This window comes from Protopterus annectens, chromosome 9.part0, assembly GCF_019279795.1.
Source record: "Protopterus annectens isolate FY-2018-M chromosome 9.part0, PAN1.0, whole genome shotgun sequence".
Taxonomy (NCBI): Eukaryota; Metazoa; Chordata; order Ceratodontiformes; family Protopteridae; genus Protopterus; species Protopterus annectens.
The window spans coordinates 284149709-284172403 of NC_056743.1; the positions used below are offsets into that span (position 1 = coordinate 284149709).

General features: G+C 37.1%; 1 protein-coding gene across 6 annotated transcripts in view; it reads right to left on the minus strand.

The window, feature by feature from the left end:
* ABCC8 (ATP binding cassette subfamily C member 8) overlaps positions 1 to 22695 on the minus strand; it is a 2552355-nt gene that overhangs the window by 1264486 nt on the left and 1265174 nt on the right. For all 6 annotated transcript variants that reach the window (XM_044082872.1, XM_044082868.1, XM_044082869.1 and 3 more), the window contains 4 exons: positions 18300 to 18340; positions 10474 to 10619; positions 2447 to 2552; positions 2117 to 2227 (listed from right to left, as the gene is read on the minus strand). In XM_044082872.1, the coding sequence (XP_043938807.1) occupies positions 2117 to 2227; positions 2447 to 2552; positions 10474 to 10619; positions 18300 to 18340 (404 nt within the window). The remainder of the gene's footprint in view (positions 1 to 2116; positions 2228 to 2446; positions 2553 to 10473; positions 10620 to 18299; positions 18341 to 22695) is intronic.

Sequence of the window (22695 nt, forward strand, 5' to 3'; positions counted from 1 at the left end):
AAAATCATCATGAAACTAAAAAATAGCAGCTTGCAAAGTATGTCAGTAATCCAAAATGGCACTATGCAGTCTGATCCCTAAAGACATAGCTAACATACTAACAGACATATTTAATGCTAATGTTACTTCAGAAGCATTCATTGAAATTCCATAAACACCCAAGCCTACTCACTACCTAAGATCACCATGAATATTTCCTAGCTGTATTCTGTAAAACTCAAAACCCACCTCCCATGGACTCAGGGAATTTACCTGGATGCTTAATTAATAGTGAAAAATATACCCTCCTATATTTGTTTAAGTTGAGACTAGCCAAAAGCTCTGCCCCAGAGGTTTGTAAGGGTGTCCCTTCATAAATTGGGCCATACCAAAACAGTGGGAATTACAGGATCATCAGCCCAACTAGTCTAATGTGCAAGGCAATGGTATATATCATATCATATAATATTATATCATATCTGGCCTCCTAAAATAGAATATTAAACAATTCAAACAACTGTCCCACAACAGTTTGGTTTTGTCAAGTGCAGATCATGTGTAGTTAACTTAATAAATGTATATGAGATGGTTACAGAGGCAATGGGAAATGACCACACAATCCACACCACATATTTGTCTGTGACTAAGGCCTTCAAGTCTTAACCCCATATTGGTATTGTAAACATATTTTGATAACTGAAGGTATAACCTGATGTGGTTAAGGTCAACTGCAACCTGGCAGAAGGACAGGGATTTCATAATTAAGGTAGCAAATGCCACTTCAGAAAGTAAGAAAGTAAGAGATGGAATGTCAGGCAGATCTCAGTAATCTTTTTCTGACCTTTATGCCACACATACTAACCTAATGCTCATGAAATTTGCTGATGCAATGTGTTTGTGTGTGTGTGTGTGTGTGTGTGTGTGTGTGTGTGTGTGTGTGTGTGTGTGTGTGTGTGTGTGTCAAAGTCCTTTCCAAGATTTATACAGAAATGCTTCAGAATAAAACAGTCCTTACAAACCAAAAATCATTGATGTAAAACCCTTTAGCTAAAAGACTGACTAGAAGTCCTTTCCATTTCCCAGTTTCTTACAGACTCCTTTGTGGAGATCTGTTCCTAGAATTCTGTGCCATCAAAAATCCTACACTTGCAGATCCTTTATACCTTCACAGTTTGAATGGGTACACAAGCACATGAACAAAGGATATGAATTTCCTCCAACATTTAAATAAAAAGTGTTGGAGAGAGGCAGACATTCATTACCCAATGACCACCTCATCTCTGAACACACTGCCTCTGCTTGTGACATCTTTTGCTTCCTGCAAGACTAGCTTTAGTGCTTGAACGGATACCCACCAGTTCATTTTTCTTTCTGATGGAGATGATGCAATAGTCTTACTCATACTGCAACCATGAACTGCTGTTTGAATACTGACAAATTACATACTACTGTTGTTCTTAATGGTTGTTTTTCTGGTTCAGAAGAGATAACTATGAAAATTAATTGAAAAAAGTAACTATCAACTTTATATGTGCATGAATGTATCTTTTCCATTAACAATATTAACCTATCATCCCATTTAAGAATATTAACCTTACTTCTGTGTTCAGCTAGTTATTTATTTCTGTGTTTTAAGTACATAAGATTGAAAGATATTTTATGCATCCAATAGCAAAAGTGCATGTAGGTGTTCTCTGTATAGAAAATACCATAAATTTTTAGATGGAAGTAAATTCCCTTCTACTTCCTGGAGATACCACCGGGTCTCAGATAGGGGACACTGCTCAAGTGTGGAGATTTATGTTTCCTCACACAATAATGTCAAAAATGGCCAGCACTGCATATATTCCCTTCCAGAGCAGATTTCTGTAATGTTCATCCCAATAACTCAAAACGGGTCAATAACATCAAAGACAGGGGCAAATCCTGCATACCAGCAAAGCAGGTCTTCCAGCAAGCATCAACACTAACATCTCTGTCACAATATTCATACATTCATAAACATATCACTTTACAAATACCCTACATACTCACAACATATTTTTAAATTGTGGTGGTTACTGTTTTATGTACAAGCAGCACACATTACTCACTTGCTGTTATATTTAGTTATTAGTGCAAAAGATGTCAGTTTCACCTTTATACAATACTCCTCTCCTTCTGTGATGTTAACCTGTCTCCCAGGCAGAGAGTTGTAATGATTCCATTCCTCACGTGGAGGCCGCTTACGGTTAACAACTTTTAGTGGCTGTGCATGAGGAAAGAAAAAAGGAGGCAACAGTGATTCTTAATAAGTGTTGTTAATGCTTTTCACTCAAAGACATTAGTAGCATAGCAAGCAAAAAAAAAAGAAAAGAAAGAAAATAGAAAAGTGATATAAGGATTCGTGGCTTCTAGAGAGGTGTGAAAGCCGCATGAAGAAAAACAAGCTTTGTGTTGTGATCTGGTTGAAAACATATTTACTTACAACAGCTTGATATTTACTATGATTGTCGATATTAACTGGCAGCTGACACTTGTCACGCTCTTCTCCAATTTCTTCACTGGAGAAAAATTCACTCAGTTTTTGCACGCTGAAATTAAACAAAAAAAATGTAATCTTTAAGTGAGCATATGTAACAACACAGATATAATACTACTATACATATGGCTAAAGAACATGTAATGCAACCGGTGATGAAGAAAGTGGATATCTATCCATCCTGGATACACTTACAGGTCAGAATATCATGTGTATTTATTGACAAAGTAGCACAATTAAGATTCTGCCAAACTGAGTGACAGTTTTTTTTCTACACTGCTTTAACAAGTCTGCTTTTAACTCACAATACATTAATCCAAAGATAAATAAGTACCAGCAATTACTGAACCATGATGGTCATTATAATCTGTTTGAAGATCACAGTAATTATAATCCACTTGAAAACAGTTGTAAATAATGCAGTCACAAAAGAACAAAATGACACTGTGTACAACCCGAAGTAAAAGAAAAAATAAATTATTGAATGTATTGAATTATTGAAAAGAGGTCATGGTATAGCTATAAGCAAAATCTTTGTAACTTGCCTTTAAACTTTTTAGTGCATTTTTATCCCTAAGACAGTATTTGATATCTACATGATGAGAATTGACAAAAATAATGGGATACATACCCTTTGATATATATATATATATATATATATATATATATATATATATATATATATATACACAAGCACACACATATGCGTGTGTGTGTGTGTGTGTGTGTGTGTGTGTGTGTGTGTGTCTGTGTGTGTACATGTAATGTTTCTTATTATTATTATTATTATGGGAGAATAGTACTACAATTTCTCAGTTTGTGTGAATACTATTTTAAAACTATTACAGTGTTTCTTCTTGGAACTGCAGATATGGTGTTCATTATATTTAAAATGCTGTTCGTCATATTTGGCTGCTTATTTTTCTACCATGGTATGTGGTGCATGAAGTGCTGAACAACTTTTTCTTCATGTCAGAATGATTTTGTAAAACTAAACTTTTAAAAATCCCACTTTGTCTACAAGCATGCCACTGAGGATGAAAGACAAACTTTAACGATAGTGACATCAATGTATGGAAAGAGTGAAGTGTGTCCATAGACTTTAAGGTGTGTACCACCTCGCATATGTGGAAATGCATCCATTAAAGTCTATGAACACACTTCACAATATCCCTATAGTAATGTCACAGAGGGATCTATTAAATTTATTTAGGATGTGGTTAAATAAAATGCTTACAAAGCTTTTTGTTAAAAATGACTCAAATAAATAAGAATGGAGAAGGATACAAATGCATTGTGGCACATAACTAGTACATGCCATGATGTGTCATAAACATGAGCAACACACTGAACTAAAGGGTTGTGTGAAGTGCAAAAGCAACATGGGGAGCACATGACTATGACTTCGATAAAAGGTTTATGACCTCATCATCAAATCACTTGTGTTTCATTGTAGTCCACTAATCCAAGGCAAACCCTTCTCAAAATGCATATTGGTTTAGCATAAATGTTCAAAAATTTGCATGATTGTATGATTTTGGATGTAAGGATGTAAGTGAAATTTCTTCGGTAAAGTAACTAGACAGATCTCAGGTTTGCTCGTGCACATGTGCATGCATGTGTATGTATGTGTGTGTGTACTGTTGACAGAGTATAATTGCATGTGTGTATGTATGCATATATGAGCATTTGTGTCTGTGTGTGTAGTTTAGTGCATGAGTGTAGGGTTCTGTGTAGGTAAGTGATTGCCGTGTGGTTGGAACTGTACTGTGTGCATGGATTCTAAATGTTTGCAAGGTTAAGACAGGGAGTGGAGTTTCACATGAGTGCAGTGTGTGCAATGTTTGTTGTATGTGTATTTGTATACAGGTTGAGCATTTGTATAACTATGCAAGTGATTAGGTTTGTGTGTACAGTCTAGAGTACAAGAAGTCTGTGGATGGTTTAGGTTGAATATTTGTGTGTGTGTATTTGTGCATGTATGATTTGATGGATTTGTGCATGGAGGTGATTGGTACTACTGAAACTGTATTGTGTGCATGGATTCTGAGTGTGTATGGGGTTCTCAACTGGTAAGAGAGGTAGTGGGGGTTTCAAGAGTTTGCAATGTGTGCAATGTTTGCATTATGTGCATGTGCATGTGGTGTACACATTTATAAAACTGTGCGTGCACAGGTGATCATGGTTTATGTGTGTAGTCTACAGTGCTAGTCATCTGTGGATGGTTTAGGGTAAGAATTTCTTTCTGTGAATGCGTTATGTGCCTGCTGACAGACTAGTGAGTGTAGCATGTTTGCATCTCAGGGTTTATAATGTGTGCCACCTGATGTCTGAGGTGCATGTCTTGGAGTGACTGGAATGGTATATATATATATATATATATATATATATATATATATATATATATATATATATATGTCTATATGCCTGCACAGGTGAAGTGGTGACTTCAGTCTAAGCCCACTAAAAATACTAAGATGTGTAAAGTGAAGTACTTATACTGTTTGTAGGCTAACACTTTTGTGTGTGTGTGTGTGTGTGTGTGTGTGTGTGTGTGTGTGTGTGTGTGTGTGTGTGTGTGTGTGCGCACTACAGTGTTGCTGAATGAGTGAGTGAGTTTTGTGTGTCTGCGTGTGCTGTGTGGTCAGGAGCTTATACTGCATTTAACAGTGAGAGTATATAGATAGGCCATATGATGTGCAATGTGTGCTGCATGAAAGTTGACTGCAGGCTGCATTCAGGTGATTATGGGACTGTATGTCCAGTATGAAACCTTCCCTAAGTAAACAAGTAATCTGAGATGGTCATATATGTTTTGGTAAGGTTAGAGTGGCTTGCCCTCCACCAAAAGGGTGTGGCATCTTACCCGCAATGTTAAAATTGTGTTTATTAATGATATGGTGTATCTGGGTATACTGATGTTGACTGTGTTTCTGTAGTCATTCATGTGGATGCAGTGAGTGTTTATCTTGATAAAATAACTGTTGAGCATGCTTGTCAATGTGTTATTTTTGATAAATGGCTCTTGATTACACTACTTCCAAAACAGTGTGTTTTTATTTTGTTTAGGAGAAGTGTTGCTTAATTGTTTGTGATCAGCAAGTCTACTTTCAATGTTTTTTTTTCATTCAGTCTTTCATAGTGGGACTATATATGTGTGCATATATAAATATGTATTGAGTCTCATGTTCTACCGACTAACCCCTAGCTGGGATACATATATATATATATATTTATATGGTAATGCATGTGATCGAATGTTCATAATTTTGAATGTGTTTAACAACAGAAGTGATTGAAATTCATTATGATTGCTTCTGCTGGTGTTAAGTCTGTGCAAGGATGTTCACAGTGTAGATAGGGGAATTTGCCATTTTCCCACTGCAGAGGAATCTCAGAGTTGGTATATTTAACTATCATGAGTTTGGAGGCACAGTCCCCCACATGGAGGTGCAGGGGAACTTGCCTCCCTGGAAGAAACATAACTGTTTTGTTTTTTCATTGTTTTGAATTTCGATCTTTTGGGAATGAATTCCTTTTAGTGCCTTTAAGGTGCACTACTAAACAGTATTCCCTGGTGTCTTGTGGTTCCCCACACCAAGTTTTATTTTGTGCCTTGAAGTGGAGTATCCCTGTTATCTAGCATTTTCCCCCATTCCTGTAATGTACCAAGTGCCATTATGTCATAAGAAGTTAGCCCTAATAACTGGTGTTTCCCCATTCCCATTATATGTTTCATTAAGGTATTAGATGTTACCCCTGTTGTCTAGAGTCCTCTTCCATCCATATTACGTTTAAGTGCCATCATAGCAGGAGAAGTTATCCCTAGTGTCTTGTGCTTCCCCATCCCTATTATATACAGTGGATATAAAAAGTGTACACACCCCTGTTAAAATGCTAGGTTTTTGTGATATAAAACAATGAGACCAAAATAAATCATTTCAAAACATTTCCCACCTTTAATGTGACCTATAACCTGTACAATTCAATTGAAAAACAAACAAATCTGTTAGGGGAAAAAGATTACATAAGTATGCACACCCTTAAACTAATACTTTGTTGAAGCACCTTTTGATTTAATTACAGCATTCGGTCCTCTTGGGTACACACCTACCATCAACTAAAGAGACTCTGATTAACCCCAAATAAAGTTCAGCTGTCCTAGAAGGATGTTCCTGACATTTACTCATTTGCCTGCTAGAGCAAAAGCCATGATTCACAGACAGCTTACAAAGCATCAAAGGGATCTCACTGTTGAAAGGTATCAGTCAGGAGAAGGGTACAAAAAAATGTCCACAGCATTGGCTATACCAAGGAACACAGTGAAGACAGTCATCAAAAAGTGGAGAAAATATGTGACAACAGTGACATTGCAAAGAACTGGACGCCTCTCCAAAACTGATGAAAAGACAAGACAAGACAAAAACTGGTCAGAGAGGCTGCCAAGAGACCTACAACAACACTGAAGGAGCTGCAGGAATTTCTGGCAAGTACTGGTTGCATACTACATGAGACAACAATCTCTCGTATTGTCCATATGTCTGGGCTATATGGTAGGGTTGCAAGACGGAAGCCTGTTTTTGTACAGAAAAATATAAGGTCCAGCTAAAATTTGCAAAACAATACATCAAGTATCCCAAAAGCATGTGGGAAAATGTGTTATGGTCTGATGAGACCAAGGTCAAACTTTTTGGCCACAATTCCAAAAGGTACGTCCGGTTCAAAAACAACACTTCTCATCACCAATAGAACACCATCCCCATGGTGAAGCATGGTGGTGGCAGTATCATACTTTGGGGTTCCTTTTGTTCAGCTGGGACTGGGGCTTTAGTCAAGGTGGAAGGAATTAGGAACAGTTCCAAATACCAGTCACTTTTGCCCCAAAACTTCTGGCATCTGCTAGAAAGCTGAAGATGAAGAGGAATTTCACCTTTCAACAAGACAATGACCCAAAGCATACATCCAAATCAACAAAAGAATGGCTTCACCAGAGGAAAATTAAAGCTTTGGAATGGCCCAGCCAGAGCCCAGACCTAAATCCAATAGAAAATCTGTGAGGAGACGTGAAGGGGGCTGTGCACAAGAGATGCCCTTATAATCTGACAGATTTGGAGCACTTTTGCAAGGAAGAGTGGGCAAATATTGCCAAGTCAATATGTCCCATGCTGATAGACTCCTACTCAAGAAGACTGAATGTTGTAATTAAATCAAAAGGTGCTTCAACAAAGTATTAGTTTAAAGGTGTGCACACTTATGCAACCAGCTTATTGTATGTTTTTTTTTTATATATGTTTCCCCCCCTAACAGATTTGTTTGTTTTTCAATTGAATTGTACAGGTTATAGGTCACATTAAAGGTGGGAAAAATTTTGAAATGATTTATTGTTGTCTCATTTTTTTTATATCACAAAAACCTGGCATTTTAACAGGGGTGTGTACACTTTTTACATCCACTGTATTTTGACATTCCCATATTCATTAACCTTAAACTTTAGGTTCTTCCTCGCATCTCTCACTCTAGCATCACGTGAGGTTTGCAACCATTCTCACAACTAAGTAACCATTCACTGAACTGAGGCCTAGTAGTCTCTGAATAATATAACTACTGACATTATGCCAGAGCCCATATTATACAAATACTCAAGGAAACTATCTGCTTATGTTTCTTGAATAATACATTGCTGTAAACATTCCAGGTTATGTCAAAGTACTTATAACTATTCTATTCAAAATGCATAAATTAAAGGTTGCCATAAGAGCAGTAACAGTGTGTGTGTGTGTGTGTGTGTGTGTGTGTGTGTGTGTGTGTGTGTGTGTGTGTGTGTGTGTGTAGATTAGCTGATTCCCTGAAATATACGATTGTGGGCTTCTACAATGAAAACTAAGAGTAAGTAATGAAAGGACACTGAATAAAGATATGTAGACTATTTCCTACCTTTACTTAATGTAAACAAAATTGTGCAGCCTCCAGATTAGTTCCCATAAAACAGAAAAGGGTGTCTGAAGAAAGTGCACCTCTGTAAATGCAAAGAATTGCTACACAATAATTAAGCTATTTTTACAAATGTCAGTCAGCTCTAAAAGAATGATACCTTTTTCACTCTGAAATGAAGCAGTGTATTGTTAAAATGCAAATTACAAAATAAACTTTATGCTTTCTCTATGGGCACAACCAACAAATTCATATTCTGAACCTCCTGTTTTGATCAGGGTTTCAGTGGTAATAAGCTAGCTAAAGTAAACAAGAGGTTGTTGGATCTACTCATGCGTGTGACAGGCCAAAAAGTTAAACTTTCTGTAGCGATACAAAACAATCCTCTAATCAATAGTAACTGCCAGCTCTTCAAGTCTGATTCTCAGGCATTCCAGGACCAGGTGAGAGATGCAATCTTTTAGTAGGTCCTGTGTCTGCCCAGGGGTTCTCCTCCTATTGGGTTACATTTGGGACACTTCTATCAGAAGGTGCAAATGCAGTATCCTCATTAGGAACTCAGATGTCTACCTGACTTCCCTCAAAGAAACATAGCACATCTGCTATGCCATTATTACAGAATGCTAAATTCCACATTCTTATCATGGAGACAGACTCCTGAAAATCATCATGCTTTTGGTCAATACCCACAGTTTTTGACCACAGCTGAAGCTGGAGACACATACTGACTGGTAAACTGTAAGCTTTTTCCCACGACTCAGCTCTAACTTCAACACCTGTAGTATTGATACCTCTTCAACCACCAAATGACCAGTCTCCCATTCCCATCTGCAATGAGTTTTGCAACATAAGGTAGCGGCTACCTCTTCACTTACTGAGAACAGTCCACTTGCTTCCAGAAGCGAAACAAGATGCTTGATTTAGAGGTGCTGGTTTTTCTCCCATCCAGTTCATGCTCAATAGCAAATCACCCCATGTGCATGCTTGAGATCAAAAGTCACTTGTTGACAAGAAGGTGGAATCATCTACAAGCAACAACAATACAGTCCTTAGGTTCAACAAACAGCTTACACTCCAACGCATTGTTGTTGCTTGATATCCCATCCACAAAAATCATAAAAAGTACTGGAAATGACATACTATTGTTGAGCCCTACATCTGCTTTGAATGCCTTCAGTGTAATGCTAAGCACAAGCACATGCCTTTGTTTAGTTTTTACTGCACGTTTTTAAGTATTTATGCATCAATTTACTGAATGTATTTATATGTAAATATTTTTTTCATGCTCATTTATTCCACATTTACAGACATAAATTTGGATTGTCATGTGGGCATTTGTTGTGTGTAAGAATTATTTTGTTTTAATTAACCAGTCTGAAGAAATGTTATGTAAAGAAATAAAAGGACTAACTGGTTTATGATTACAGTTTGTTGTCGTATCTTAAGGAAGAAGCTCCTTGCATTTTTATTTTTTACTAGAGATATCTACTTGGGTTTCATTCTGCTGCTCTACTGTTCAGTTTTCCTGTCTTTTCTAATCTTTTAAGCTTACCTACCAGACTGCCTGGCTTCTTTTATCTTTCCATGGGTATCCACCTTTACCTTTCTGTGTTTCCTTCCAGTCCTTTCATTACTAGATTCCTGCGTCTTATATTCTTCCTTGCGAGTCTATTAAATTCTGCATTCAGATATGAAAATCCAATAAACAAAAATGCACTCTGAAGAAAACACACCTGGTAGTAAACACTCATCATATATAATTAACTATGCATATATACAATATGTAAGGCAGTCGAAGACTGATTTATTATTATGATGTGCTTGTTTATTCCACTCTGTTAATTCCTTAAATGCCACTGAGCAAGAAGTGATTTATATGGGTATCCAAGGGCATTATGTTTGATTGCTACCATTCTAAAACCATTTTATTTACCAACACTGGGCTATGTCATTCGTTTGGCATGTACAGCACTAGCTCAGCTCTCACAGGGGAAACCTGATAATGTTAAAGATGAAATGCATTATTTCTTTTTCTGGCTTACCTGACCAGAGCTTTGACAGTAGATCGGACAACACTGGATAGAAGAAACAGTGGTGTGACTAAGATGTGAAACAAGGAAAGGGAGGCAAAGGCCACTGCTGGTGAAAAGCCAGAATCCTGTGATAGGTAAGCATGAACCACAAATGTCTTTTCAACGTAGAGAGAAAAGAAAAGGAAACAATTATTTTTTTGCAACTGATGAACAGTCATATATCACACACTATCTGAAAATATGCAATAGAGTTTTGCATTTACAAGATATATTAACTGTAGAATAAATAGAATTCAGTGCATGATAACTGATCAAACTACTATTATTCACTTTTTTCTTCTGGATATTTTTATATTTGTTTACACATGAATTTGCAAACCTAGTATACATTACACATAGCAAATTAAAGTAAAAATTATACCAGAACTATTAAAGAGGTAAGTACTAAACAGAATGTGGGGGGGGGGCAATGGTAAATATTTAGTGCAGCTGATGATGCCACCCATATAGCATAGTCACACTATCTGAAAATATACAAATGTTTTGAGGTCATATAAGAAGCTTTAACAACAAAGTAAATGTTAATGTTGTAGGATTTACAAAGAGTTTTTACAAAATTTTCTTTCCTGGTTATTTATAAATTTCTCTAACCTTTTACCTATGTGCCTGATATGAAATACATGCATGCAATAAAAGAAAAAATTGTCATCATGTGTCTGTTTATTTATATATATATATATATATATATATATATATATATATATATATATATATAAAACACAGTCTCCCAATCAAGTGAGCAAACAGCAGTCAAAGTAATAAAGCCCCAGCTTCAATTCACAGTTCGTTTAAAGTATATCCAAATAACTGCGTAGTCAAATAAGAAAAAATCCAAAGAAATTTATTGTTGTAACAGCAGAGCGTAAGCGCTTTCACGGATCAACTGCCCGCTTCATCAGACGAATATTCAAACAACTAAAAGCCTTATGTGTATATATATATATATCTTCCTGATGTCATGTTATACGCATATAAATCCCTAATAAAATGTTCAGTATCTTTAAGAACATATTTATACTTGGACAAAATATTTTTCATTTCATAGTCCAGAAAGATAGAAAGCGGCTCCGTCGCCCACCCAGCGCCAGCAACAATGTGCCTAAACTTTGGTTTATCAGCATTCTTATGAATTTTAGGCAATCCATGAAGTCTGGGAATAAGGGGATGCTCTACATTAAAATAATTAAATAAATCATTACTGATAACATGTGAATGAAACAGTCTCAATTAAGCCCATTCTAAATGCCAGACCTCTTATATAATTTGTTATATACTCATATATACATTTGGATTTTATTAAGTGTATGCTTATATATGTATTTTATAGATTTTATTAGATGTCTTTGTTGTAGATACATGTTTTTAGGATTTGCTGTTGTGCCTTTAAATTAATTGCCTAGCAAGTACCTAATCATCAGGTGCAATATATTTAATTGACATCAGGAAGATATATATACATAAGGCTTTTAGTTGTTTGAATATTCGTCTGATGAAGCAGGCAGTTGATCCGTGAAAGCGCTTACGCTCTGTTGTTACAACAATAAATTTCTTTGGATTTTTTCTTATTTGACTACGCAGTTATTTGGATATACTTTAAACGAACTGTGAATTGAAGCTGGGGCTTTATTACTTTGACTGCTGTTTGCTCACTTAATTGGGAGACTGTGTTTCATAAATTCTGGTTTGGTTCCTTGGTTGTTTTTTATATATATATATATATATATATATATATATATATATATATATATATACATATGTTTGTGTGTGTATGTATAGAACACCCAAGTACATCTAAAACCATATTCTGATCATTAATCTACCCGTAGTTTAGCTTAAGAATGCTAAATATAAAAAAGAAGAAAAATAAAATGAAACGTGGATTGCAAAAATGAGAAAATCTAAAGGTATACATAAGATAATCAATGCAGAAAAAACTGCAGCAATGAATATCAACCAAAAACTCAAACTCAAGACATCATCAGTACATATATCTAGACAGACAGATATAGATAGATATAGATGCATATAGACACACACACACGCGCACACACACACACACACACACACACACACACACACACACACACACACACACACACACACACGCACACACACACACACACACACACACACACACACACACACACACACACACACACACACACACACACACACACACACACACACACACACACACACACACACACACACACGCGCACACACACACACACACACAGACACACACACAGACACACACACGCAACTCCCTTCCAGCAAATGACAGCAAACTAAATCATCCCCCTAGAAATTAAGTTATTTTCTTTTTAGACTGTAAACATTGAAATAGAAGAGTAAAATGCTAAAGAAAACATTAAACCATGATTAGCTCACCAAAAAACATTTGCAGCAAAAACAAACTTGATTCTAACTATCTAAACTATAAAAGTAATATATCTGAACACAAACATTACTAAACCACTACAATAAATCAAAGAGATGGACTTTCTCTTCAGATAGTTCATAATTAACAAGTAAAAATGATGCCAGTTTAACTGATTGAATATCTAATAAAATCAAAGAAAGTAAACATGTCAGCCATCCATAGTTTTATACAAAATGGCTAAGGAAATAAACAACTTAGAATTTTTATAGACATTTTAGTGTCCTATCAGGCAAATGAGCAGTTCAGCTTAAGCTAATGCAGGTTCATCAGTTTGCATTATGAATGTAACAGGTTAGGGATTCTAAAGCACAGTTAACAACTGTTACATCAGTAGGCCAAAAAAAAAGTTAATCATGTTATGGCTAGCAGTTGTATAGTCTACCAGGACATGTATCACATAAACGGGAAGTTAAATGCATCTATTTTTACAGTACATTAATGCTAGATCTATAATAATTCAACAAATGCAAATACTGACCACCAAACTATCTCTAGTAAACAATGATACTAATTCTCATCTATTAATCCCTGCAGAACTGGCAACAAACGCTGATTCTTCCCACATTCGGCCTGTACAGACTCATAAGATAAAAAAACTCAAGCCTTCTTCCCTTGCTGCCGACCATCTGCCAAACGAATACCTCAGACTTGCAGAAGATGTCATTGCATACCGTATTATACCTCTTAATTAACCAGACCATCACTGAACAATATGTGCCAAAAGTTTGGAATGTATCTTACATTTTCCCCCTACACAAAGGCGGGACCTCCACTGATTTTTATAATTAAAGGCCAACAGCCATCCTCTCACCCATAGCTAAAATACTTGAAAAACGTATTCACACTCAACTACTTAACCATCTCCTTAAAATCAACCTCCTGTCCACAACTCGACATGGCTTTTGTCCTAAACACAGTACAACAGCCTTAGTCAGTTTCATTAACACAGTCAGCCAACACAGAAACAACGGTCTACTCACTTCTTCTATCTTTCTGGACGTATCCAAGGCTTTTGATTCTGTTTCACATCAAAAACTCATCGTAGAACTAGCCTCCCTAAACCTCTCTCAAACTACCCTTGCCTGGTTCATCAGCTACCTAACTGATCATCAAGAGGCAGTTGGAAAAATGACCTTCTTCACTCTTACCTGTCTTGTTGGATGTTCCTCAAGGGCCTATACTTGGTCCTCTTCTCTTCACCATATTCACAAATAAAGTCTACAGCCACTCAACATGCAACAATAGTTCACTATGCCAATGACTCTTCCCTCATATGCTCTGCTCCCTCCCTTTCAGTTCTCTTCTGGGAGTTTCTTGGGCATTGAAAAATATCTTTCTAACTCCCAACTGATTTGGAACCCCAACAAAACAAAACTAATGCTCTTTAACAGTAGCAAAAAAATCTAATCACCCTCACCCTCCCCATTCACAATCTACTCTTCTAATAATACTACCATCAAACCAGTAAATCGCACTAAGCTCCTCGGGGTCTCTACTGACAAAGATCTCATAGTTGACAAACATCTAGTTCTAATCATTAAGAATACCCATTTCAAACTAGGTACATTATATAGATTTAAGCCCTTTCTGACTCCACCAGACAAGCCATTTCCATTACATGCCTACTATCAACACTCGTATATGCCTCACCAATATTCACAAACTTAAGAAAATGCAACTCAAATAAACTTGAATACTACCACAGTAAAGCAACTGGATTCGCTTCCAACCACCCATCAAGATCTCACCATTGCAAACCTCTATGCCAACTAAACTGGATGGAACTACCTAACCTACTAACCTTTAACCAACTAACACTAGTCCATTTCACCCTGTACCACTCAGATAACTGTCCAGCTATTAGTAACCTAGTTCAACCCTACTCCAACAGTAGAACTCTAAGATTCTCCAAAAGACTACTTCTAAAAGTTACTAAATCAAATAATAGTCACAGGGATTCCTTATATGCCAAAACACAATAGCAAAAGCTTGGAACACTATGCCACAGAACATACTCAGCCTAAGCATCCCTTCCAAATTCAAATTACTGCTTAGGGGACACCTAAATAACAGCTTGTTTTTTTTTCCTGATATAAGCCTGGTAAATCATGTTCTTTGTGTAGTTCTTTTTTTCTCTTCACTTTCTCCTTTTCTTTTCCCTCTTTTGAATCAACTGCCCCCTCATGCATCAGTTTCTACTTCACTTGTTGTGCCTCTTACCACTTTTTTCTTTCTGCCTATCAATTTCTATCAACTAATATTATCCATTTGGGTTATTTTTTATTCTTACTGTTTTATCTGACCTATCTCCGTTACTTTCTTCCCCTTTATGTATGGATCCTGCATTAAGTAAATGCTCATTAACTATCTACTGCTGGATTTCCTGCACTAGTGTATGAATGTATCATGGAACTTCTATTGTATCTATTGTTCAAATACTGTACTAGTGTATCAACGAATCTTGGAACTTCTGTTATATATACTGTGGAGCTTTTATCCTCAGCCCTCTACTGAAAATGGACCACTTAAGCCCAGCATGACTTTGCCAGTAACCAAATGGAAATAAATAAATAAATAAATAAGGAAATGTACCAATTACTGCTCAACTATGCAAGCCATTGTAACTCATTTCAATGAAAATGACATGATCAGTTTAAACAGCAAAATATCCATACAAAAACAGCTGTTTGTTTGAAGACACTATCCCTCCACATCATCCAATGTTCTCGGGGTTTGCCCCACCACACCCACTAACACACACACACACATATGTATATGTATATATGTATATGTATATGTATATATATATATATATATATATATATATATATATATATATATATATATATATATATATATATATATATACACACACACACACACACACACACACACACACACACACACACACACACACACACACACACTAAATCAAGGGTCACTCACCCATGATCAAAGCATAAAATGCACATACAAGGGAAGCCCAATGAATTGAAAAGATAACTTACTGTGCTGCTCTGCAAGAACACACCAAATGCATTCAAATACTCTACTGACTAAATAGTAGTTAAAAGCAGCATAAAATGTCGACTGCCTCAACTGATGAAGTAAGCTACCACTCTTCAGGTTTGGTGAATTACATGTTTTGTGACTTTTATGAGTCCCATCAATGTCAAGTGCCGATGAATAAGGGTTTGAATAAGGTTTATGCTGCATCTTCAAAGACTGTGAAAGGGTCATACCATTGTTTTAATTTTTTGTCTTAATTGTTGACTTCTGAATCTTCAGAAGTACTCTGTATATTAGTGGAAAAGGTGAAAGAGTGTAGAGGAACATTCCTGTCCAAGTAAAAGAAACAGCATCTGTCTTCCATTCCTTCTTGCATGGAGTCCTTGAACAGAATATTGCCAGCTGACTTTTCAGAGAGACAAAGATGTCTACTTGTGGAGCTCCCCAAAAGATGGATCAAATCTTTCTATTTGACAGGGTGTGCCCTTTTCTTGCTCAGTTTGTCTGCACCACAATTTTCCTCTTACAGAATGTAGGACAGCTGTAGAGTGAGACTGAGTAGTGAGCTATATATGAGTTACGAGCTGTTAAGAGTCAGCAGGGTTTCTTTGAGAACTAATACTTATTTTATGCCTAAAGTGATATCTGAGTGTACTTTGAGACAAACAATCCAGCTCCCAGTTTTCCTTTCTGAATCCAAAAATGAGGAAGAAAGACCATTCCATGCACTGGATGCCCACAGACAACTTGGGTATTATCTTGACAAAACTAAATCGTTGAGATATCCGGATCAATTGTTTATTTCTTGTGGAGGTAAGAAGAAGGGACAGCTTGCATCACAACATACTACTTTGAAATGGTTGCCTAAGGTTATTACCTTTTATTATACTCAATACAGCAAAAATACTCCAGACGGGGTCAAGGCCCTCTCTATCAGGGCACTGGCTTGGAAAAGATTATATTCTAGAAGCTACATTTGGTCCTTTGTACATACTTTTATAAAGCATTAGAATCTTGATCTTCTCTAGGTCAAAATTAGGTTTTGCAAGGACTATTCTCCAGGGGCTCTGAACTCTTTGCCTTTCACCTCCTAAATGTACTAAGCTAGGGTAATCTACCCATATAGCAAAGGCTTATGTATCAGAGATCAATATGTTGAACATAGTGCAGTTGTGTAAGTAAACTTACCATAAAAGTAGACGTTGGAATGATCACTGCTGCAGAAATCCCTCCCTCCCTCCACCCTTCTTGTTTTTCAGTGTGTTATTTATGCCAGGGTTTGGTTATTTATTTTATGTCCTTCCTGGCATTGACCTTTCAGGGCTCAGCCTCCCTCCCTCTATTGGCATGAAAGCACTGAAAGGTATGGAACCCAAACTTGTTTTTTAGTCAGCTCATCTCAAGCTGCCTGACAGTTGGGGACATGGAAGGTGACCTGAAGCATTGCAAGCTGGCCGACTGTTATATCCTTGGCAGAATATAACCTATACAGCTTAGGCTATGGAAGGAGTGATCATTCGAACATCTATTGTCATGGTAAGTTTACTTACACAACTGTAATTTCTTTTCTATTAGGACTGATGAATTATGTGCTTTTCTTGAGTGGTTTTAAACCCAAAGTCTTGTAACATTGTGGTAAGAAGAATACAACATAATGATATGGGAAAATGTAAAGATATAATATTTCATATTATAGATAAAAAAGTTGAAAAATGTAGAGCTACAATAATTTATATCAAAGATAAAAAAGTTATTCCAGGTCTTGGAACAATTTTACTGCTAGAATATGTAAGTTTAGATGTCCTACAAAGCCATATTTTGAACATAATTATGATTTTCAGTCAAACAGTGAAACACTTTAAGAAAATATACCTGATATATGTATGGAGCTTAGAGTACATTCACTCATTTGTCGGAACAATAGGATAATTTTTTTGTAGTACTTCTCAACCATGGTTATGATCTTACCCAGAATTTTTCACAAGTAACAGGCAATGAGAGGAATTTCAAATCACTAGTGCCAGTTAATGGGCTGCAAAGATGGTGACCAGATATTTTAAGTGAACACAAGCCACTAAACAAGGATGCCTGTAGAATGTGTGCAGAAATTTCTACATGGATGTCATAGCTTTATCAGTAACAACACTGGTGTTTTTTTCACAGTTCATAGTCAGATTACAGAATATGTGTCAGGCAGCTATTTGTTAATTAAGTAATAACATAAATAAAAGTATTAGCAGAATGTTTCCCATCAAGACAGAAACAGAAAACATTTTCTTATTTAATTTAAAATAATTTAGAATGCTTTTACAAATGCACTTACTGTGAGAACAGCTGCAATAGGTATAGCTGCATTCATGAAGACTGTGAAGAGAAAGAACAGTAAATATAAGTGTCTAGTATGTGTTATATGGTCACATGAAAACTAAACAGGAGGAAATAACGAAGTCATCTGCAGCTTCTAGCATAATGAGGGTACAATGACTGCATCAGTATGGCTGCTCAGAGCTTAGTCAGCTTAAAACACATAAGAGTATAAAATATCATAAAATGTATGGCAATATACTCTGGAACATACTGGACTGCTTATGTCAAATATGACTGTCTTTGACCTTGACAGTAGGCATCTGTCGTATTCAACAGTATGTAGAGTTGTGGTTCTCTGAAATAACAATCCCATCCCTGTTAGTGCATTTTTGAGGTGATCTCACCCAGACTACATAATGGAACCAAGCAGATACCTTTATGGTTCACATACATTCTCCTGACCATATTCTTCTTACATGCCTTATTTGACACATTTGTAACCATGCTATATATAAGGATGAGCGAGTCCTTAAATTTTGCCAGGATAAAAATGGATAATGGATTTCCCAATGAAGAACCAAAGCAAAATAAATCCAGGAATCCCAGGAACCACCACCAAATGAAGGTCATAAAGCTAGCAGGTTAAAAAGCAAGTTACATGTTTTAAATTTTAAAATGGATTTTTTTAAAGGATTAAGTTGAGCACCAAATTAATATAAAATCTTGCGCTTTTGTCCCACAGTTATTACATTGGGGCATCATCAAAACTAAGCCATATACTCCTTTACTTCCATATATAACACCCTAATTATGTCACATGATACATGAAACATTATTTAATTAGACCATAAAAGCATTGTTTCCCATCCTACCAAAATTCCATGCAAAATAATAATAAAATACAGTTAATTATCCACAAATTTAAATGCTCATAAATTTTAAAAAGTTCTTCATTAAAATTTATTAGAATGTTTTATTTATTAAAATATTTAAATCTGAAAATAATCTCAAAATGTGTAGATTTGTCCTTAGCAAAATATAAAAAAACTTTTATAGTTTGGCAGCTCTTAATTTCAAAACTGAATTTATAGATACACATACATTAATACATTTGGGAAGGCCAACCTCCTTAGTTTCTTAACCTTGAATTGTCTTCTGTTCCTCCTTTCTTCCTTTCCACTTTAATTAAAAAAAAAGAAAACACTTTATTCAGCTGCTTTTAGAGTATTTTTGTTTCCTCCTACTCTGTTACATTATCTTGCTTTTTCTGCTACTTGCTCTCTAAATTGTTCATTTTCATCTTTTCTGCTGCATTTATTGCTTGTTTTTAGCCTGTTTAGATTTTAAGTGTTATTCTAAGCCTCTTAGTTTTGCTTTAAGCACTTGAGCTTTATGCCTATCCCTTAGCTCTCCTTGGCCTCTCTCTCTCAGTTTCTGACAAATATGGATAGACAATTTCCTATGGATTTTCCTGCTAGCCAGGTTGATATGGGCATCCTGAGACAGTGTAGCAACTGCCTCATGTACACGGACAACCATCTACTACTACCACCTTGGAACACAATTTGTGAGAGATGCAATTACATAAAGAAGCTATAGTCTATGCTCTCTCCCTCACAAGTCAGTATATCTAGCAATGAGAAGGTTGTCAACACAATCACTACACCTCAAACACCACCCACAGCTACACAACACACACCCACATATGCATAGGTTCTCAACAAAAACAAACCCAAACAAAGGAGACCTCAGAGGCAAAAATACAAGCAAATTCCACAACCCTCCACACCACATACCACACACAGTCCACACACCAATGTCTTGCAACCACTAAAGCCTAACCATAAACCCAACATATTAGTCATAGGAGACTCCATTGTGAGACACACAGATGTGCCTCTCACCAGGCTGGACAAGAAGAAAGTCACAGTTAGTTGTTTGTAATGTGCCAGAATCCGCCATATTACACACACACACACACACACACACACTCAAGTCTCTCAACAACAGGTACTGTTATGACTCTGTCATGGTCCATGTTGGCATGAATGACTTGAGACATACCTCCCTGGACTATATGAAGAGAGACATGACTGAGCTCGCTGAATATGTGTCCCAGGCAGGTATGTCCCTAGCCTTAAGCAGCATTTTACTGTAACCCTGAATTATGCCTCAATACAAACATAAAATGATTGACTTTAACAACTGGCTTAGTTTCTGGTGTCATTCCAGGGAGATCCAGTACCTAACAGCCTGGGAAGATATGATCGACAGACCATGATGCTTTGCTAGAGATGGCCTTCATCTGTCTCACTTGGGCTTAAGGCTTCTGGGAAAGTCTCTTGCCACCCCCATAGTGCTTTTTCTATGAAAATTCATGAGGTCGATACTACCAACATAAAAATTTTAACAAAATGCGAATTAAAGGTCATGCTGCTAAATGCTAGGAGTCTAAGCATGAAAGTGCACTCACTGGAAGCATTCTTAACCCTAGAAGATGCTGACATTTGTGCAGTCATGTAAACCTGGTTCAAAGCTGTGGAAAGCACCCCAGTCTTACCTGGTTACTCATCCTATCATATATTCAGACCCCAAACTGTGTGCAGCAAAGCCAAAGGAGGTGGGGTTTCAATATATATTACAGACACACACACCTCCAGGCTGGTCAAACAGTATGACGCACAGGAGACACTCCAGGTGCAGTTAACCATTGACAAGACCCCTACTGAAATGATAGCTAGCTACAGGCCCTAAAATTTGACTCAAGATGCCTAGTCCACCTATCTGGACCTCTTCAAATCTATCAAGATTCAACCCTTTGCCCTGATCCTTTAATTACCCAACTATAGATTGGAAAAACTACTCATGCCCAAACACAAATGCTCAGAGATTCCATGATTTTATCAGTGAAAATGCCTTAGAACAGCTAGTTGATACCCCCACAAGAGGTGATAATATCTTGGACTTGGTATTAACCAACATGAGTAACCACTGCAGCACACCTACAGTATCATCTTCCCTGGTAAGATCCGAATATAAAGCAGTCACTTTTGATGTCCCAAGCTCCCCTGACCCCCCTATAGCTAGGGTCAAATTAAAAAAACTTTTGCAAAGCTGATTGCAACCTCCTGAGGGATGGTATAAACAGCTTCACATCCCCCTCCCCCTCTGTAGGAACTGGCTCCAATGCCCAAATCTACACCAAAGTACTATATGAGCATTTATATAGATGCATGGAATCGGGAATACTTGACAGGACAAATTCATCCTCTGCAAATAAGAGTAAACCTATCTGGTGGACATCTGCAATAAACAAACTATATAACAAAAGGAAAAAAAATTGATGTACAGGACCAACAAGGAGCAGGTGTGCAATTGGAAGCAATCTCTCCTTAGCCTGAAGAAGCAAATAAGAGCACTAGTGAAATCCTCTAAAGCCAACTTTAAGTCCAAATTGGCCACATCTACTAGAGACAATCATAAGGCCTTCTTCACATATGTCAGCAATCTCAAAGGAAGCACCCAAATTTGTTAAGAACTGGTGGTCAAGTACACCACATACAAAAATGATGTAGATATAACCAATCAGCAAAAACTTCACCCCTCTGCCCCCCCCCCATCAGTAAATCTGGAAATCCCCAGTATGTGCCCCCCACCCCTTATCTCTTGGGAACAGGTCATCACTGCCCTCTCAAAGGCAAAAAAATACAGCCTCCATGGAACCAGATAACATCCCAGGCTGCAACCTACACGAACTCAGACATGAAAGTACAGAGCACCATTAGGCACCCTATTCAAGCAAAGCCTGAGTACCAGCTTTGTCCCAGCTGAATGGAAGACAGCCACTGTCATCCCTTTACATAAAGGTGGAGCAGCTAGTGATCTGGGAAATTATACACCCATCAGCCTAACTAGCCTGATCTACAAGGCCATGGAATGGATTACCATGGACCTCATTAACATGGACATTGGCAACCTCCAAACACTCAAACCCACACAGTTTGGCTTTGTCAAGGGGAGATCATGTCTGTTAAATCTTGTTGACTTCTTCGAGACAGTCACCAAAGCCATGGATGAGGGGAAGATGGTGCACATCTCCTACTTTCACCTGGCCAAAGCCTTGGACACTATTCCCCACTTGGGCATAATAGATAAACACTCCCAACTAGGCATCAATCCATATGTTACCAGATGGGTATCAAACTGGCTCACTGATAGAACCCACCTAATCAAAAAATGGGAAGCCACCTCAAGCAGTAGACCTATAATGAGCAGCATACCACAGAGATTGGTCCTGGGGCTTCTATCATTCGGGATATACTTCTCTGAGGTGCAGACCAAAACAAGTTGGCTATGGCTGACCAAGTGTGCAGATGACTGCAAGCTGGGTGTAGTCATCAATTCCTCAAGTG